The 13,265-nt window shown below is 48.8% G+C and overlaps 1 protein-coding gene across 1 annotated transcript in view; it reads right to left on the reverse strand.

Annotated features, from left to right (window-relative positions):
- Window positions 1-13,265, reverse strand: part of PLXNA4 (plexin A4) — a 612,910-nt gene that overhangs the window by 119,814 nt on the left and 479,831 nt on the right. Inside the window, exon 10 of the mRNA XM_074942701.1 lies at window positions 7,976-8,176. Coding sequence (XP_074798802.1) covers window positions 7,976-8,176 — 201 coding nt within the window. The remainder of the gene's footprint in view (window positions 1-7,975; window positions 8,177-13,265) is intronic.

A 13,265-nucleotide genomic window follows, 5' to 3' on the forward strand; every position in this document is an offset into this window, starting at 1 on the left:
TGTCAGGGCCGGTCACTGTGAATGATCAGAAGCCTTCCTGGGCCATATAGCACCAGGGGGCACTTTTAAACACAGGTATAGTCACATGAGTGACGAACAACATGCACCTTCTGCCTCAACAGATCATCTCCCTGTGCGTGCTGGGAGTTAGCCCTGCAGAACCAGGACAGTAGGGAACAACCAGATGGATCCCATCCTGTCTCACCTGGAGCCTTCCATCCACTGAGGATGTCAGTGCCAGCAGCAGGAAGCCAGCTGGCTTTTTAGATCTTGGGCTGTCTGCAGTGCTGGAAGTTGCAGTGGGGGCAGGGTTGGACGGCATTTTTAATTTGTTAACTCAGCAGAGTTGATCTGCAACTGGAATCTGCTCAGAAGGAATAAACAATGGGATTCACAGATCTCTCTTGGCAACACTCCTTTGACTCTGCCAGTCTGCAACAGTTGAGGATCTGAGCCCAAGATTGCTAATCTTACTGTCACTGTCCTGTGTTTGAAGTCTGTTCTCAAGGGGGTACATACCTTTTGGGACAAAGCAATTAATAGAGCAAAACAAAAACCACAACACTCTCAGTCCTGCTTTACTGGTTTGACTAGGAGTCACAAGCTCATTGAGGCCCCAGTCCAAAGCTCACTGGAGTCACTGGGAGTCTTTCCATTGGCCCTAAGAACATGCATCGAGTATGTTGGAGGGTAGAGAGAAGGGCCTTTCAGTCTCTGGGATCTGTGGTGGAGAGGAAAGATTCCTGTGGTTAGGAAAACTCAGAGCATCAGGGTTTGTGTCTGTATACTCTTTAGTGCAGCTTTCCCCAGGGTATTACACAGGGTCAGTCCTTCCCTTGCTATGCACAGGTGACTCCCATTGACATTCATGCATGCTGCTGCACACATGGAGCCCATGGAGACCGTCCTCTGCTAGATGGAGAACACCTGAAGAAGGCCCCTTGTAGGCCCAGACATTTGTTGGAAGCAATCCGGTGGGCCAATACAAAGGGGTTGTATTATCTGCAGGTAAGTGCCTGACAGAATCGGAGTTAGCACGGTGTTCCGAGCCGTTTTCCACACCTCTCTCACCTCCAGACACTATCACGGCCATGCCCTCTTCATGGGCACTTGGAGAGTGCAGCAGGTGCACAGTGCTACTGCCTGCCCTCAGGGAACGTGTTACAACCCCGCACCAGAGGCTGCACTGCCCTCCAGTTCATTTCCAGGTGCATTCCAAGCGCTGCCTCTCATTGATGAGGGTTTGACTCTGACTATCTCAGTGACCACCTCTTTCTTTGCGCACAGAGGTTCAGCAGTAGGCCCGGGCACCACTAATGTCCCCCTTGAGCCCAATTTGGCATGAGCCTGATGGTGCAGTTCAGCTGGCAGACACTGGATTGGTATACGTGGTGCATTCTCAGTGGAAGGCTCTGGAGTTTGCTCACAGCTCCCTGAGTCTGTCAACCTTCCATTTGCCAGGGACAATTTGCCCCTGTAAGATCGATAACAGTAGCTGTGGGCTGCCAAAATTAAGAGTGGATGCAAATCTCAGCCCTTCCGCCTCTAACAACTGGAGTCACAACCACAGGTCGAATGTGGGTGCAGAATGACAAGCACAAATTGTAGAGGCTCAAATTGCACCTGCAAAAGAGAGGCTGCCCTTTCACAAATGTAGCTCAATGCTCACGAGCTGATGAAGGGCTGCCAGAGGAAGCCATTTGCAGAGCATAAGAAGTTTGATTGGTCCTACAAACTCCAGAAACCATATATATATTCTTTTCAGAGTAGTAGCTGTGTTAGTCTGTATTCGCAAAAAGAAAAGGAGTACTTGTGGCACCTTAGAGACTAACAAATTTATTTGAGCATATGCTCAAATAAATTTGTTAGTCTCTAAGGTGCCACAAGTACTCCTTTTCTTTTTGCATATATATTCTTGAGTACCATCTACTGGCTCTTTATCTACTATTTACACATACACAGATAGAGAGCACCTCTGTGACATATACCAAACAGCTTCTGGCCACAGTCCCTCTACCTAGCTTAAATCCTTAAGCCACAAGGCACTCTAAGCAGAATGGCTGTTTGATGCAGGGATGGTTAAACTCTCTGATTATTGCTGTGTCTAGAGAGAGGCCGGGAGTAAAACAGTAAAATCAGGTCTACCGCTACATAACAGACCTTTACAAACATTAACTGTTTAATCCACAAAGCCCCTCTCATTTTCTAGATGTGGAAACCAAAGTGAAGAGACTTGCCCAAGGTTACACACACAAGCAGTGGCAGAGATGGGATGACAAATCGGTGTTCCTGCTTCCTACCTCCAGACACCATTCACTAGCCCCCACTGCCTCTGTCGCTGAAATGCAAACAGAAAAACCACTCCAGCATTTGCAGCTAGGAAAGAGTGTGCCACAAACCAAAGTTGTTATGTAGTTCACCAAACGCAGTACATAAGAACAGCCATGCTGGGTCAGACCGAAGGTCCATCTAGCCCAGTATCCTGTCTTCTGACAGTGGCCAGTGCCAGGTGCTTCAGAGGGAATGAACAGAACAGAGCAATTTATCAAGTGATCCAGCCCTGCCATTCAGTCCCAGCTTCTGGCAGTCAGAGGTTTAGGAACACCCAGAGCATGGGGTTGCATCCCTGCCCATCTTGTCTAATAGTCATTGATGGACCCATCCTCCATGAACTTCTCTCATTCTTCTTTGAACCCACTTATACTTTTAGCCTTCACAACATCCCCGGCAATGCAGGTTGATTGTGCGTTGAGTGAAGAAGTCCTTCCTTTTGTTTGTTTTAAACCTGCTGCCTATTAATTTCATTGAATGACTCCTGGTTCTGGTGTTATGTGAAGGGGTAAATAACACTTCCTTGTTCATTTTCTCCACCCCAGGCGTGATTTTAAGAACCTCTAACCTCTAACCCGCCTTCATCGTCTCTTTTCTAAACTGAACAGTCCCCATCTTTTTACTCTCTCCTCTCATGGAAGCTGTTCCATCCCCCTCATCATTTTTGTTGCCCTTCTTTGTCTTTTCCAGGTCTAATACATCTTTTTTTGAGATGGGGTGAGCAGAACTCCTCCATGCAGTAATCAAGGTGTGGGCATATCATGGATTTATATAGTGGCATTATGACTTTTTCATGAGATGCAACGTGGGGAAGTGTGTATATGGTGGGGAACGGGGCACAAATGGATCTTTAACAGGGTCCATATGTCACCCGTCTTGATTTAACATCTGTTTTCTGAGACGGCTTTACACATTCCTGTGTAAACCTAGACTGAGCCTGGAGCTATGAAACCTCGACAGATTCTGTGGGGATTTTATTACAAGTACCCTTAATTAAAAACCCAACATCAGTCTAGCAGACCTATGAGACTGCATATTTCCATAGAGCCAGGCACGTGCAGTTATGGGAACCAAACACCCAGCTTGCACGGAGAAAGATCAAAGGTCAAGATCACAGGACAAATTCCAGTTGTGACCAGCCTCACACCAGCACACCGATGCCATGAGGCCAAAGCGTTTCATCACCTCTCCACCCAAGGCTTGGCCTCCACAGGGAGCAGGAAACATCCCCAGGGAGGCTTCGCTGTATTGCGATTTTAGTACTTGCTCTTGTGTCCCCTGAGTATGGTAAGAAAGAGGGAGGGTGGTCTTGTGACAAAGGCTCTGGGCTGAGATTCAAGAAACCTGTGTGTGGCTCTGCCACAGACTACCTGTGTGACCTTGAGCAAGTCATTTAGCCTGTCTCTGCCTCAGTTCCCCACCCATAAATCAGGGATAGTAACCTTCTGTTCTCCCACCTTGGTCTGTCTGGTCTATGTAGATCCTAGCATCTAGCACAGTAGGGTCCTGATCTTGGCTGGGCCGTCTAGGTGCTACTTTAATACACACAAATAATAATTATTAATTCTGAATGATTATATGTGTGAGTGCCCAACCATGCCCATCTTTGATTTACACATACGAGAGCAGTTCTAATGTCTCCTACAAACAGGATCACAATGTCTCCCATTTTCTCTCTCTCTGTGCCACCCAGTCAAACACTCCTGAGCTCATTAAACTCAAATGCAATAAGTTCCCATCAAGGCAGCTCATCTTCACCCAGTGCGGCACTACATAGAGGTTTCAAGCACACAGCGCTGAGGCTCACGTGTGCAGGGGTACGACTAGGAATAAGATGGAGCACTGGTAGGGAACTAACTGACAAGGACCAGTCCATGAGGCTTGTGAGTGCTGGGGCCAGCCAGGGGCGGAAGATCAAACAGAGTGGGCGTGTGTACATAGATCTTAGGAGTTAGTGATGGCAAAGACCTTTCTGGTCCACTGTCCATCTCTCACCCAGCTGCCTGTGCATGATGCTTGCTGAGAGCTTTGGCCAGTCTAGCTTCAGATGACTGCAAGCGGCGGGGCTCCCACTGCTTCCCACAGGGGAGACTGTTCTGCACGCTAACAGATCTCACCGTTACGGCAATTCTTCCTGATAAGTTTTTTTTTCAACACTCCTCCTAAACACACCTTGCTTTCCTTTCATCCCCTCACTCTTGGGCCAGCCTGGCTGCAGCACACAGAATAAGAAGTGCAATATGTAATGGCAGGTGGGCTCTGTCTGGGTGATAATTGCATGCCTTGGGTGATGTGATGGAGCGCGAGGCCCAAGCTGAGACGCTCAAACCACCTGACAAGAGCAATAATTGCCCTGAAATGCATTGCTTGGTGTGACTTATTGCAGTTATTAAATGAAATATTGCCATGAAGGCCAGAAACAAGGCAGAGCTGGACTCGGCATTCCAGTGCCAGAGGTGTGTATAGCATCACTGACAGCCACTCAGAGAGGCTGATCCCCTCCCAGTGGCCTCAGGACATTTCTTCATTGAAGTTGGAACTATTTAGAAAAACTTCTCTTTTTAAAATGAGAGGGCCTGATTCTGATCTCAGCTACCCCAGTGTAAATCCAGAGTAACTCCACAAGGCCAGCAGAGTTAGGGCCCATTTCTGATCTCAGCTACTCCAGTGTAAATCCTAAGCAGCTCCCATGACTTCAAGAGAGTTACTCCCAATTTACACCAACATAACTGAGATCAGAAATTGGGCCTAGCATTTCTTTTTCTGTGTTGAAGAGTTAGTGGGGCTGGGTAAGGACAGGGCTTGTTGGGGGAAATAAGGGGTTTGGCTAAAGCATGCCGCACCCTGGCTGTTCTGGACTGCTGACCCCACCTGTAGAGGGACTGTTGTAGCAGGGTGCAGGTTAGATCAATCCCTGGGCCTGCTCTAGCTTGTGCCTGGGACCATGCTGGTTCCCAGAAGGCAAGAGAATCTGGGAGGCACAAGGGTGGACTAAAACCACCTCTTTTGGTCCTGTGTTGAGATCAGCTTGGCTGGAATGGAGAATCTAGCAGCACCAGCACAGGCAGATCCACTCCCTGTCCTGAAGAGCTCAGTTCCCAGGGGCTGATAGCTATGTAAGGAAACCCATCAGCACAAAGGGACACCCAGGGGCACCCTCGTGGCACTCCCGGCAAGGAAGCCAAGGCCTGAAAGGGCCATGCCGATGGAATGTCATTTTCACCTGGAGAGGGGTCGCTGTAGACACACTGAGGGGGGCATGTGGGGGAAGCTTGCCCTGCTGCTCCCCATGCAAGGTATCTCAAGCTGCCCCCCCCACAAAATGGAGATACTCTAAGTCACTGGGCACATGTGAAAATCCTGACTTTCATCTCCGGGGCTGCCAATCCAGCACCGGATTCACTGTATCTATATCCAGACTGATACTGAACAATCTAATAGTGTCCCTGGGAATTCACGGCGGCGTAGACTGGCTGGCTGCTTTCTCTCCCCACTACAGCTTTATGGCCAGCTATAAAGACCTTAACAGATCCCTATAATACTCCTCTTAACTTCCGGCTTTCACTCACATGAAAGGAAATGGAAGGTGTTTAATGGGCTCTTCATTTTTCAAACCACTAATTTCTGCGAAATCCTGAACTCAAGCGCTCCCCAGTAATGGAAGCAGGGGGACAAATAGGGGCTTTGATGGGGAAATGCTCATTTGTAACTGATCATAAAATGCAGTTAACAGCCTATAATCTTCAACATGCTGTTTAATGCAACAGAATACGTAGTGTGGGATATTAACAGGCTCTGCCTACGTTTGAGCACTGGAGCTGGGGTGAAGTGGCTGATGCCTGTAATTAGGCCTTTGAGTAATAAATTTCAAATAACAATAATAATGATAATACAGCAAAATCTATACATGAAATCACCCTGCCTGGGCAACCTCCTGCCTTGAAAGACCCCTTCCACACTCACACACACTGCTGGAAAACCAGCTCCAGTAAGAAACCACTTTTGGCTCTTAAGACAGGTTTTCCTCCCATGATCCTCACATTCACCCTGTAAGGCAGGGCAGAGTTAGTAATTCTGGGTCACAAAAAGGAAGGAAATTTAGGCAAAGTGACTTGCGCAGACTCACACAGTGAGTCACTGGCAGGGTGAAGTTGTGATTCTAACCATTCCACACCACTTCTCGCTCTGGGCCCTTTAACGCTCCCTGTTCTTTGTCTATCTGGGTTCTCATTTGGCCCCATCACAATGGTACTGACTGTGTTAATCTTGATTCTTTCCATTACTGTGCGAAATATGCTCCCTTTACAGCTGTTGCTTTGGATTTCAAGTTATGGCCCTTCTGAACAACTGTTTCATCTATTTGGATTCTCCTGCAGGACAAACTGAGCATGCCAGGATGCTCATGACTAGTGAGGAGTAGGGGTCGAGGAGTTAGGACTGAGTTCAAGTCTTGGCACTGCCGTTCACCTGCTGGGTGACCTTGAGCAAGGCCTGTCAACTGTCTGTGTCTCAGTTTCCCCATTTGCAAACTGGAGATGATGATCCCTCCCTGATAGGGGGTTGTGAGGCTCAATTAACTAATGTCTATAAAGCTCTTTGAGATAATTGGATAGAAGATACTGCAGAAGTGCTCTGGATTATAACACTAGGGTAATAACTTGGCATTGCGGTGAAATGGGAGGGGCTGGGAGACATGGTAGGTTAGGACTGGAACCACAGGGGCAGATGCATGAGAGTTGAAGAGACCCGACAGAGCAGTGGACGGCACCCAGCACTGCCACAGCAAGGGGTGCTGCAAATCAGGATTGAAGTGCATTGGTAGAGTAGTGTGCAGCACCCAGTACTGTAATGCCAAGGGGAGTAGAAGGACGGGATTGAAGTACTGGAATTAGCTCTGTGTGATGCCCCAGGACTCTAAAAGCAGCGGATATCATAGTAAAACCTAGCTTTGATGTCGCACTTTTCATCAATAGATCTCCAAGCATCTCACAACCTTTCATGGATTCCGCCTCACACCCCGCAGCGGAGCAGGGAAGTGCTATTAGCCCCCTGTTACAGAGGGAGAACTGAAGCAGAGAGGGTGGGCTTCACAAAGGTAGTCAGGGGCCACTGAAATCAATGGGAGATAGGAGCCTAACTACCTCTGGGAATCTGGGCCTAAGTGACTTGCCCTGGGCCACACAGGAAGCCTCTGGCAGAACAGAGAACGGAACCCAGGTCTCTTAAGTCTTCGGCTAAGGTCCGAATGACTGGACTGAGTCGGGGAGGGCTGTGCGGGGAGCCCAGCACTGGACTGGCAGGGGGGTCAAAGTGCAACAGCAGTTGTGCGAGGCAGCCTGAGCAGCTTCCTCCCAGCACTTCCCTCATGTTCCCACGATCTCCAGCAAGGCCAAGGGGGCTGTGAAGCGTGGCTCCCACTCCTGGGAATGAGGGTGAGGTGCGCGCTGTGGTGTCGGAGAGGGGCCCATCTGCAGCGGTACGTGTGGGGCTGATCTGGGGGCAGCTTGTTCCCTGCAGTATACCCAGGATGGAAACTAGGAATTGGTCACCTTCCTTCGGGGTTCCCACCAGACCAATGCTGCGGGGCTCTTTCCCCTCACCCCACCCCCACCCTGCAAAGGGCCCGCCCGCGGGACTCCCTCACCGAGGTGTTCTGGCACTGCACGCTGGAGCTGTTAAACCTCAGGGCGGGGACCCGCTGCTCGTTGCCCTGGATATTCAGGATACACTCATAGCCCCGCTGCCCCGACTGCGGCTGTGGCAGGTTCTTGGCTTTCAGGGTGATTGGCTTGATCACTTCCACGGGCACCAGGATCTTGTCTGCCTGGAGCAACTGAGGACAGTCCTGGGGGGAGAGGAGAAAACATGCCAAGCCAGTTAGTCGGAGTTCCATGCCCCAGTCCCCCTGTGTTCTAGATAGAGCACCCCTCCCAATACCCCCTCACCCCGCCCCCCACACACACTGCAGGCTTGGCCTGTGAGGACTGGAAGAAGCTCCCTATGGAACTCCTTGGTGCCTGAGCCTTAATCAACTCGTGGGAAGCTTCTATAAAGATTCCCTCTCTGCTGGGACTCAGCACTGCTCCACCGCCAAGGCACTGAAAGAGGAAGAGTCTGGGTGAAGGCACAAAGCACCCGCCACCCTCAACAGCCAACGAACACTCAGTAGAAAAGTTGGTTCCAGCTAGACACGGGATCATGCCGCAAAATGTAAGTGCCTTAAATTTTGAGGGTGTTGAGATCGGGGGTTCAGGCTTCACCTACCACAAGGGGCGGGAAGAATAATGGACGAATCAAAAGCCTGGATCCAAATATCCTGAAACTTTGGGAAAGATCAGCTCTGGAAGGGAATCTGATGGCTCAGGCCCATCTAGGAGGCTCTGTCCTGAGCTAGTCAAGTAGAGCAGCCCCCAACAGATGGGCTGCCCCTGCCTTTCAGAGGGGGAAGGAATATAAGCCTCGGAGAGCCTTTGGGGACATTGGGAAGGCAGTTTGGATCAAAGGGGCTCTGTGAGCACAAGACCTGCTCTACACACACAAGGAAGTAACGGTGTGCAATTAAACTGATGTAGCTAACCCAGCACAACTCTGCATGTGGGCACTTTACTTGAGTTTAAACCTTAGCATCGCCAGCTAAGCCAAAATAAGTCAGGTTTAACACCCATGCAGAGTTTTAAACCTCAGGTTTAGACCAGTTATCTACATCTGTTTAACTTCACACTTTTAGTTAACAACTTGTGTATGCAGACAAGGCCTGAGAGATTATCATCAGGGATCTCTCACTGCACTGCCCCCAGTCCTTCACACCGCCTGCCCTCTGCCAGGATCACAGCACCGTAGGGCAGAGTCTGCTACATCAAGCACACCGTGCAAGCCGTTTCACTTTGTCTTGCTTGTTCACACAAAAAGCACCCACGAATACTCCTTAGCCGGTTACAATCTATACGGGCAAATGCGGATGAACCATTTATGTCCCTAGGCTATTGTGTAGGTTGCATGTAGGGGACGTGGGAGGGGGAGGTTGAGGAGAATGACTGATGTAGGAGTGGGGAGGACACTGGAAGGCTTGAGAGTGGGATTTATGGCTTGAGAGAGTCTGGGAACTTGTTTCTGCAGGTGCTGGGAGTATTTTACGGAGGCAAATATCTAAGGAAGATGGAGAAATGGATTTGACGTGTAACATCTGCACTTATATCAGCTAGGAATAGAATGACAAGGGGCATCAATTATCACACTGCAGAGTGTAAGCTGATTTGCTACTGGGGTCAGGAAGATATCCCAGCCACACCCACCACATGGGATAAGTTAGATGCGTTAAAGTGGGGTGGGGGGGTTCACCCCTGACCCTGAAGCATCTGCAATTGGCCACTGTCTGAGTAGGGACACTGGACCACATAGTCCATTGATCCGTCCTGGCATTGCCACCTGTATGCACCTACATCTACACTATGTTACTGAGAGCCCCAGAAAAGCTGCTGCCAAGAGATGAAGTGATGCATGTCTGCCAGGGACCCCCAAGACGGCCAGCACAGCCGAGGAGAGGCTGGACGTGACCACCGGGGGAGCGGCCTCCCTCAGACGAGCTCCTAGTGAGCCACAGCCCGGTTCTGAAGTTGCCTGCCCCTGGCAGAAACTGCCCTCCCTTCAGGCAAACCCCCTCCCACCTTTGCGGAGTTGCCCCTGGGGATACAAGGGTGAATCCATCCAGGGAAAGCAATGGCATTGTTAAGAGTAATGGATTCTCGATGCGAGAACAGCCGCTCTGCCTTCAACGAGGCCGTGCCACAGCCAAGTTCCATACGGGCTTGAATGCACTTAGCACCGTGGCTGGGCTGGGACAACTTCCCCTAGGCATCCCTGATAGGAATGCATCCAGCCCAGCCTTGAACAAGAGGCCACTCTGGCATCACTAAGGGGCTATACTGTTGCCTTTGCCAACTGGAGGAGGATTTTCTCAGTATTACGGCTCCATGCCACCATCACCGGAGCCTCCAAAGCAGGTAGCAGCTCACCTCAGGCCTGGCCCAAGGGTTAAACTGCGACTCAGTGGGAGTGAGGCAGAGTCCAGCCCAGCGTTATAGAGATCAACTGGAAGGCAGACAGTTGTAGGGGCAAGTAGAATAAAAACGGGGAGGCTCCCAGAGTGAGCGGGCCCCAGTCTTGACTCAGTTTTGCAGAGACTTGGGGATGAAGATATCTGTTCATTTGGATCTGCGTGGGGTTCACTACAGTTACAAATCCAAAATCTCAAATGGAAAAGCCATCAGAATCCATGAGGGCCACCACGTTTCTGGTGAGAATCATTCGGCCTTTTACATTTCTCATGGTCTCAACGCAAGTTCCCACAGCAGGCCCCAGGTTTGCTCGAAAGCAGGTGCCCACTCAGCGATCTCATCAGTGAACATGGTGTCTGAGTTTAAACTCTGTAATGGAACCAGGCCCCAGACGCGCGCTGCATCACTTCCAATTTGATTGCTCGCTATGTTGCTTGGCTTTCATTGTACAGGGGGCCTGCTTCCAAAGGCAACTGAAAGCCCTTCTCCTTGCCTCAGTAGGGGCTAGGCACTCCAGCCAGGGTCACCTGTGGCGAAGCTTCCCATAGAACACAACCCAAAATCGCCCCCCTGCTCCTGCACCGCCCAGAAACGTCTTCTGCCTCCAGCTACAGGGCCGCAAGTGGGGACACATTTACACAGCAAATCCTTGGGGTAGAAAGGTGGGCAAACCCTATCTGTCACTGGGGCAGGGGATTCTCTTGACATACATCAAATATAAAGGCCTAAGAACCAGGTGGGAGGTTGAGCGGGGAAGATATTACCTGGGAGTCACTCCAAGCCCCAAAGACTGGATTTTCTTGTTTCCCTTTATCCCTGTCCCACCCACCCACCTGCCCCCCGCCGCCAACCGCTCCCCACAAGCACCGTAACCTTTCTGATAACACTCGTTTCGAGTTCATTAACAAGCGGTGGTTGCAGCAATCCCAATAAAAGACTCGTTTGCATATAAAAAGGTTTGCGGCTCTGTTAGGAAGTTCATTATAGATAATTGGAGAGGCGAGCGCCATAAAGAGGAAATTCTCACAATGTGGCTTTATCTGATTGACCTAATGTTCTTTCTAATTGAAATTTAAAAAGGCAATTTCTTTGGATGATGTACAATACAAACCCATGGCACTCAGTCCTGGCCCCGGGTTCGAATCTGCATCCAACACTTACTTCGTACGAAGTGTGAGGAGGAACTAGCTAAATAACCCTGACCCCAAAGACACTCTGCGGTAATTAGCTATGGGTTTTTGCTCAGGCCTGTACCTTTAAAGGTAAGAAGTCTGCCTGCTAGCAGCAGGAGGATTCAAGAGTGTGAGACGCACACTATCATGGACTCTACATTTGTTCTTCCTTTGTTGTTTTCCTTAATCTGAAATACATGTCACCTAGGCTGAAAAAGCACCTCTTGCCCTTTGTGTACAGAAACCACAACAGACCCACCCTGAGTGACTGAAGCATGTAAGGGCCTGATCCCACTATCGCTGATTAGTAATTAATGGGAGTCTTTCCACTGACTCCAATGGGAGTTGGATCAGATTCCAAGAGAACAAGAAAACTAATCTCATTTATACAAGGCATGCATTACAGAGTGGATCCTTGATAATTTATTTAACTTGTGTAGTTTAATTCTATCATTTCATGTAACTCTTTATATTAAGCTAATAAGCACACACTCAAAGCTCGTAATTCGCCCTGTTGGCACAGACACCCACTGCAAATGGCTGAATTTTGCCAGTTAGCAAGTCAGTGAACAGAGAATAAAAACAACCAAGGATGCTATAGCATGAAATGGACTCCTCATTTTGCCAATGGTAGTTTAGTTTTCACTATTTATAAATCCTTGTAGTATGCTCTATAGCTTCAGAAATAAAGTCTTATATAAGAACAGATATATTGGATCAGACCAATAGTCCCTCTAGCCCAGTATCCTGTCTTCCGACAGTGGCCAATGCCAGGTGCTTCAGAGGGAATGAACAGAACAGGGCAATTTCAAGTGATCCATCCCCTGACATCCAGTCCCAGCTTCTGGCAGTCAGAGGTTTAGGGACACCCACAGCATAGGGTTGCATTTCAGACCATCTTGGCTAATAGCCATTGATGGACAAATCCTCCTGGAACTTCTCTTAATTCTTTTTTGATCCCTGTTATACTTTTGGCCTTCACATCTCCTGACAAAAATTCCACAGGCTGACTGTGCCTTGTGTGAAGAAGTAATTCCTTAAGTTTGTTTTAAACCTGCTGCCTGTTAATTTCATCAGGTGAGTCATAGTTTTTGTGTTATGTGAAGGGATAAATAACACGTCCCTATTCACTTTCTCCACCCCAGGCGTGATTGCAGAGACCTCCACTATATCCCCCCCACCCCCAGTCATCTCTTTTCTAAACTCAACAGCCCCTGTCTTTTTAATCTCCCCTCATATGGAAGCTGCTCCATTTCATGCTCCTAATCATTTTCATTGATCTTATCTGCACCTTTTCCAATTCTAATCTATCTTTTTTGAGATGGGGTGTCCAGAACTGCACATAGTATGCAAGATGTGGGCGTACTCTGGATTTATATACTGGCATTATGATATTTTCTGTTTTATTGTCTATCATTTTCCTAATGGTTCCTAACATTCTGTTCGCTTTTTTGACTGCCGCTGCACATTGAGTGGATGTTTTCAGAGAACTATCCATAAGGACTCCAATAGCTCTTTCTTAAGTGGTAATAGCTAATTTGCCCCTAATTTTATATGTATAGTTGGGATTACTTTTTTCCAGTGTGCATTACTTTGCATTTATCAACTCTGAATTTCATCTGCCATTTTGTCACCCAGCCACCCAGTTTAGTGAGATCCCTTTGTAGCTCTTTGCAGTCAGCTTGGACTTAACTATCTTGAGTAATTT

The sequence above is a fragment of the Natator depressus genome, chromosome 1 (genome assembly GCF_965152275.1).
Source record: "Natator depressus isolate rNatDep1 chromosome 1, rNatDep2.hap1, whole genome shotgun sequence".
Taxonomy (NCBI): domain Eukaryota; kingdom Metazoa; phylum Chordata; order Testudines; family Cheloniidae; genus Natator; species Natator depressus.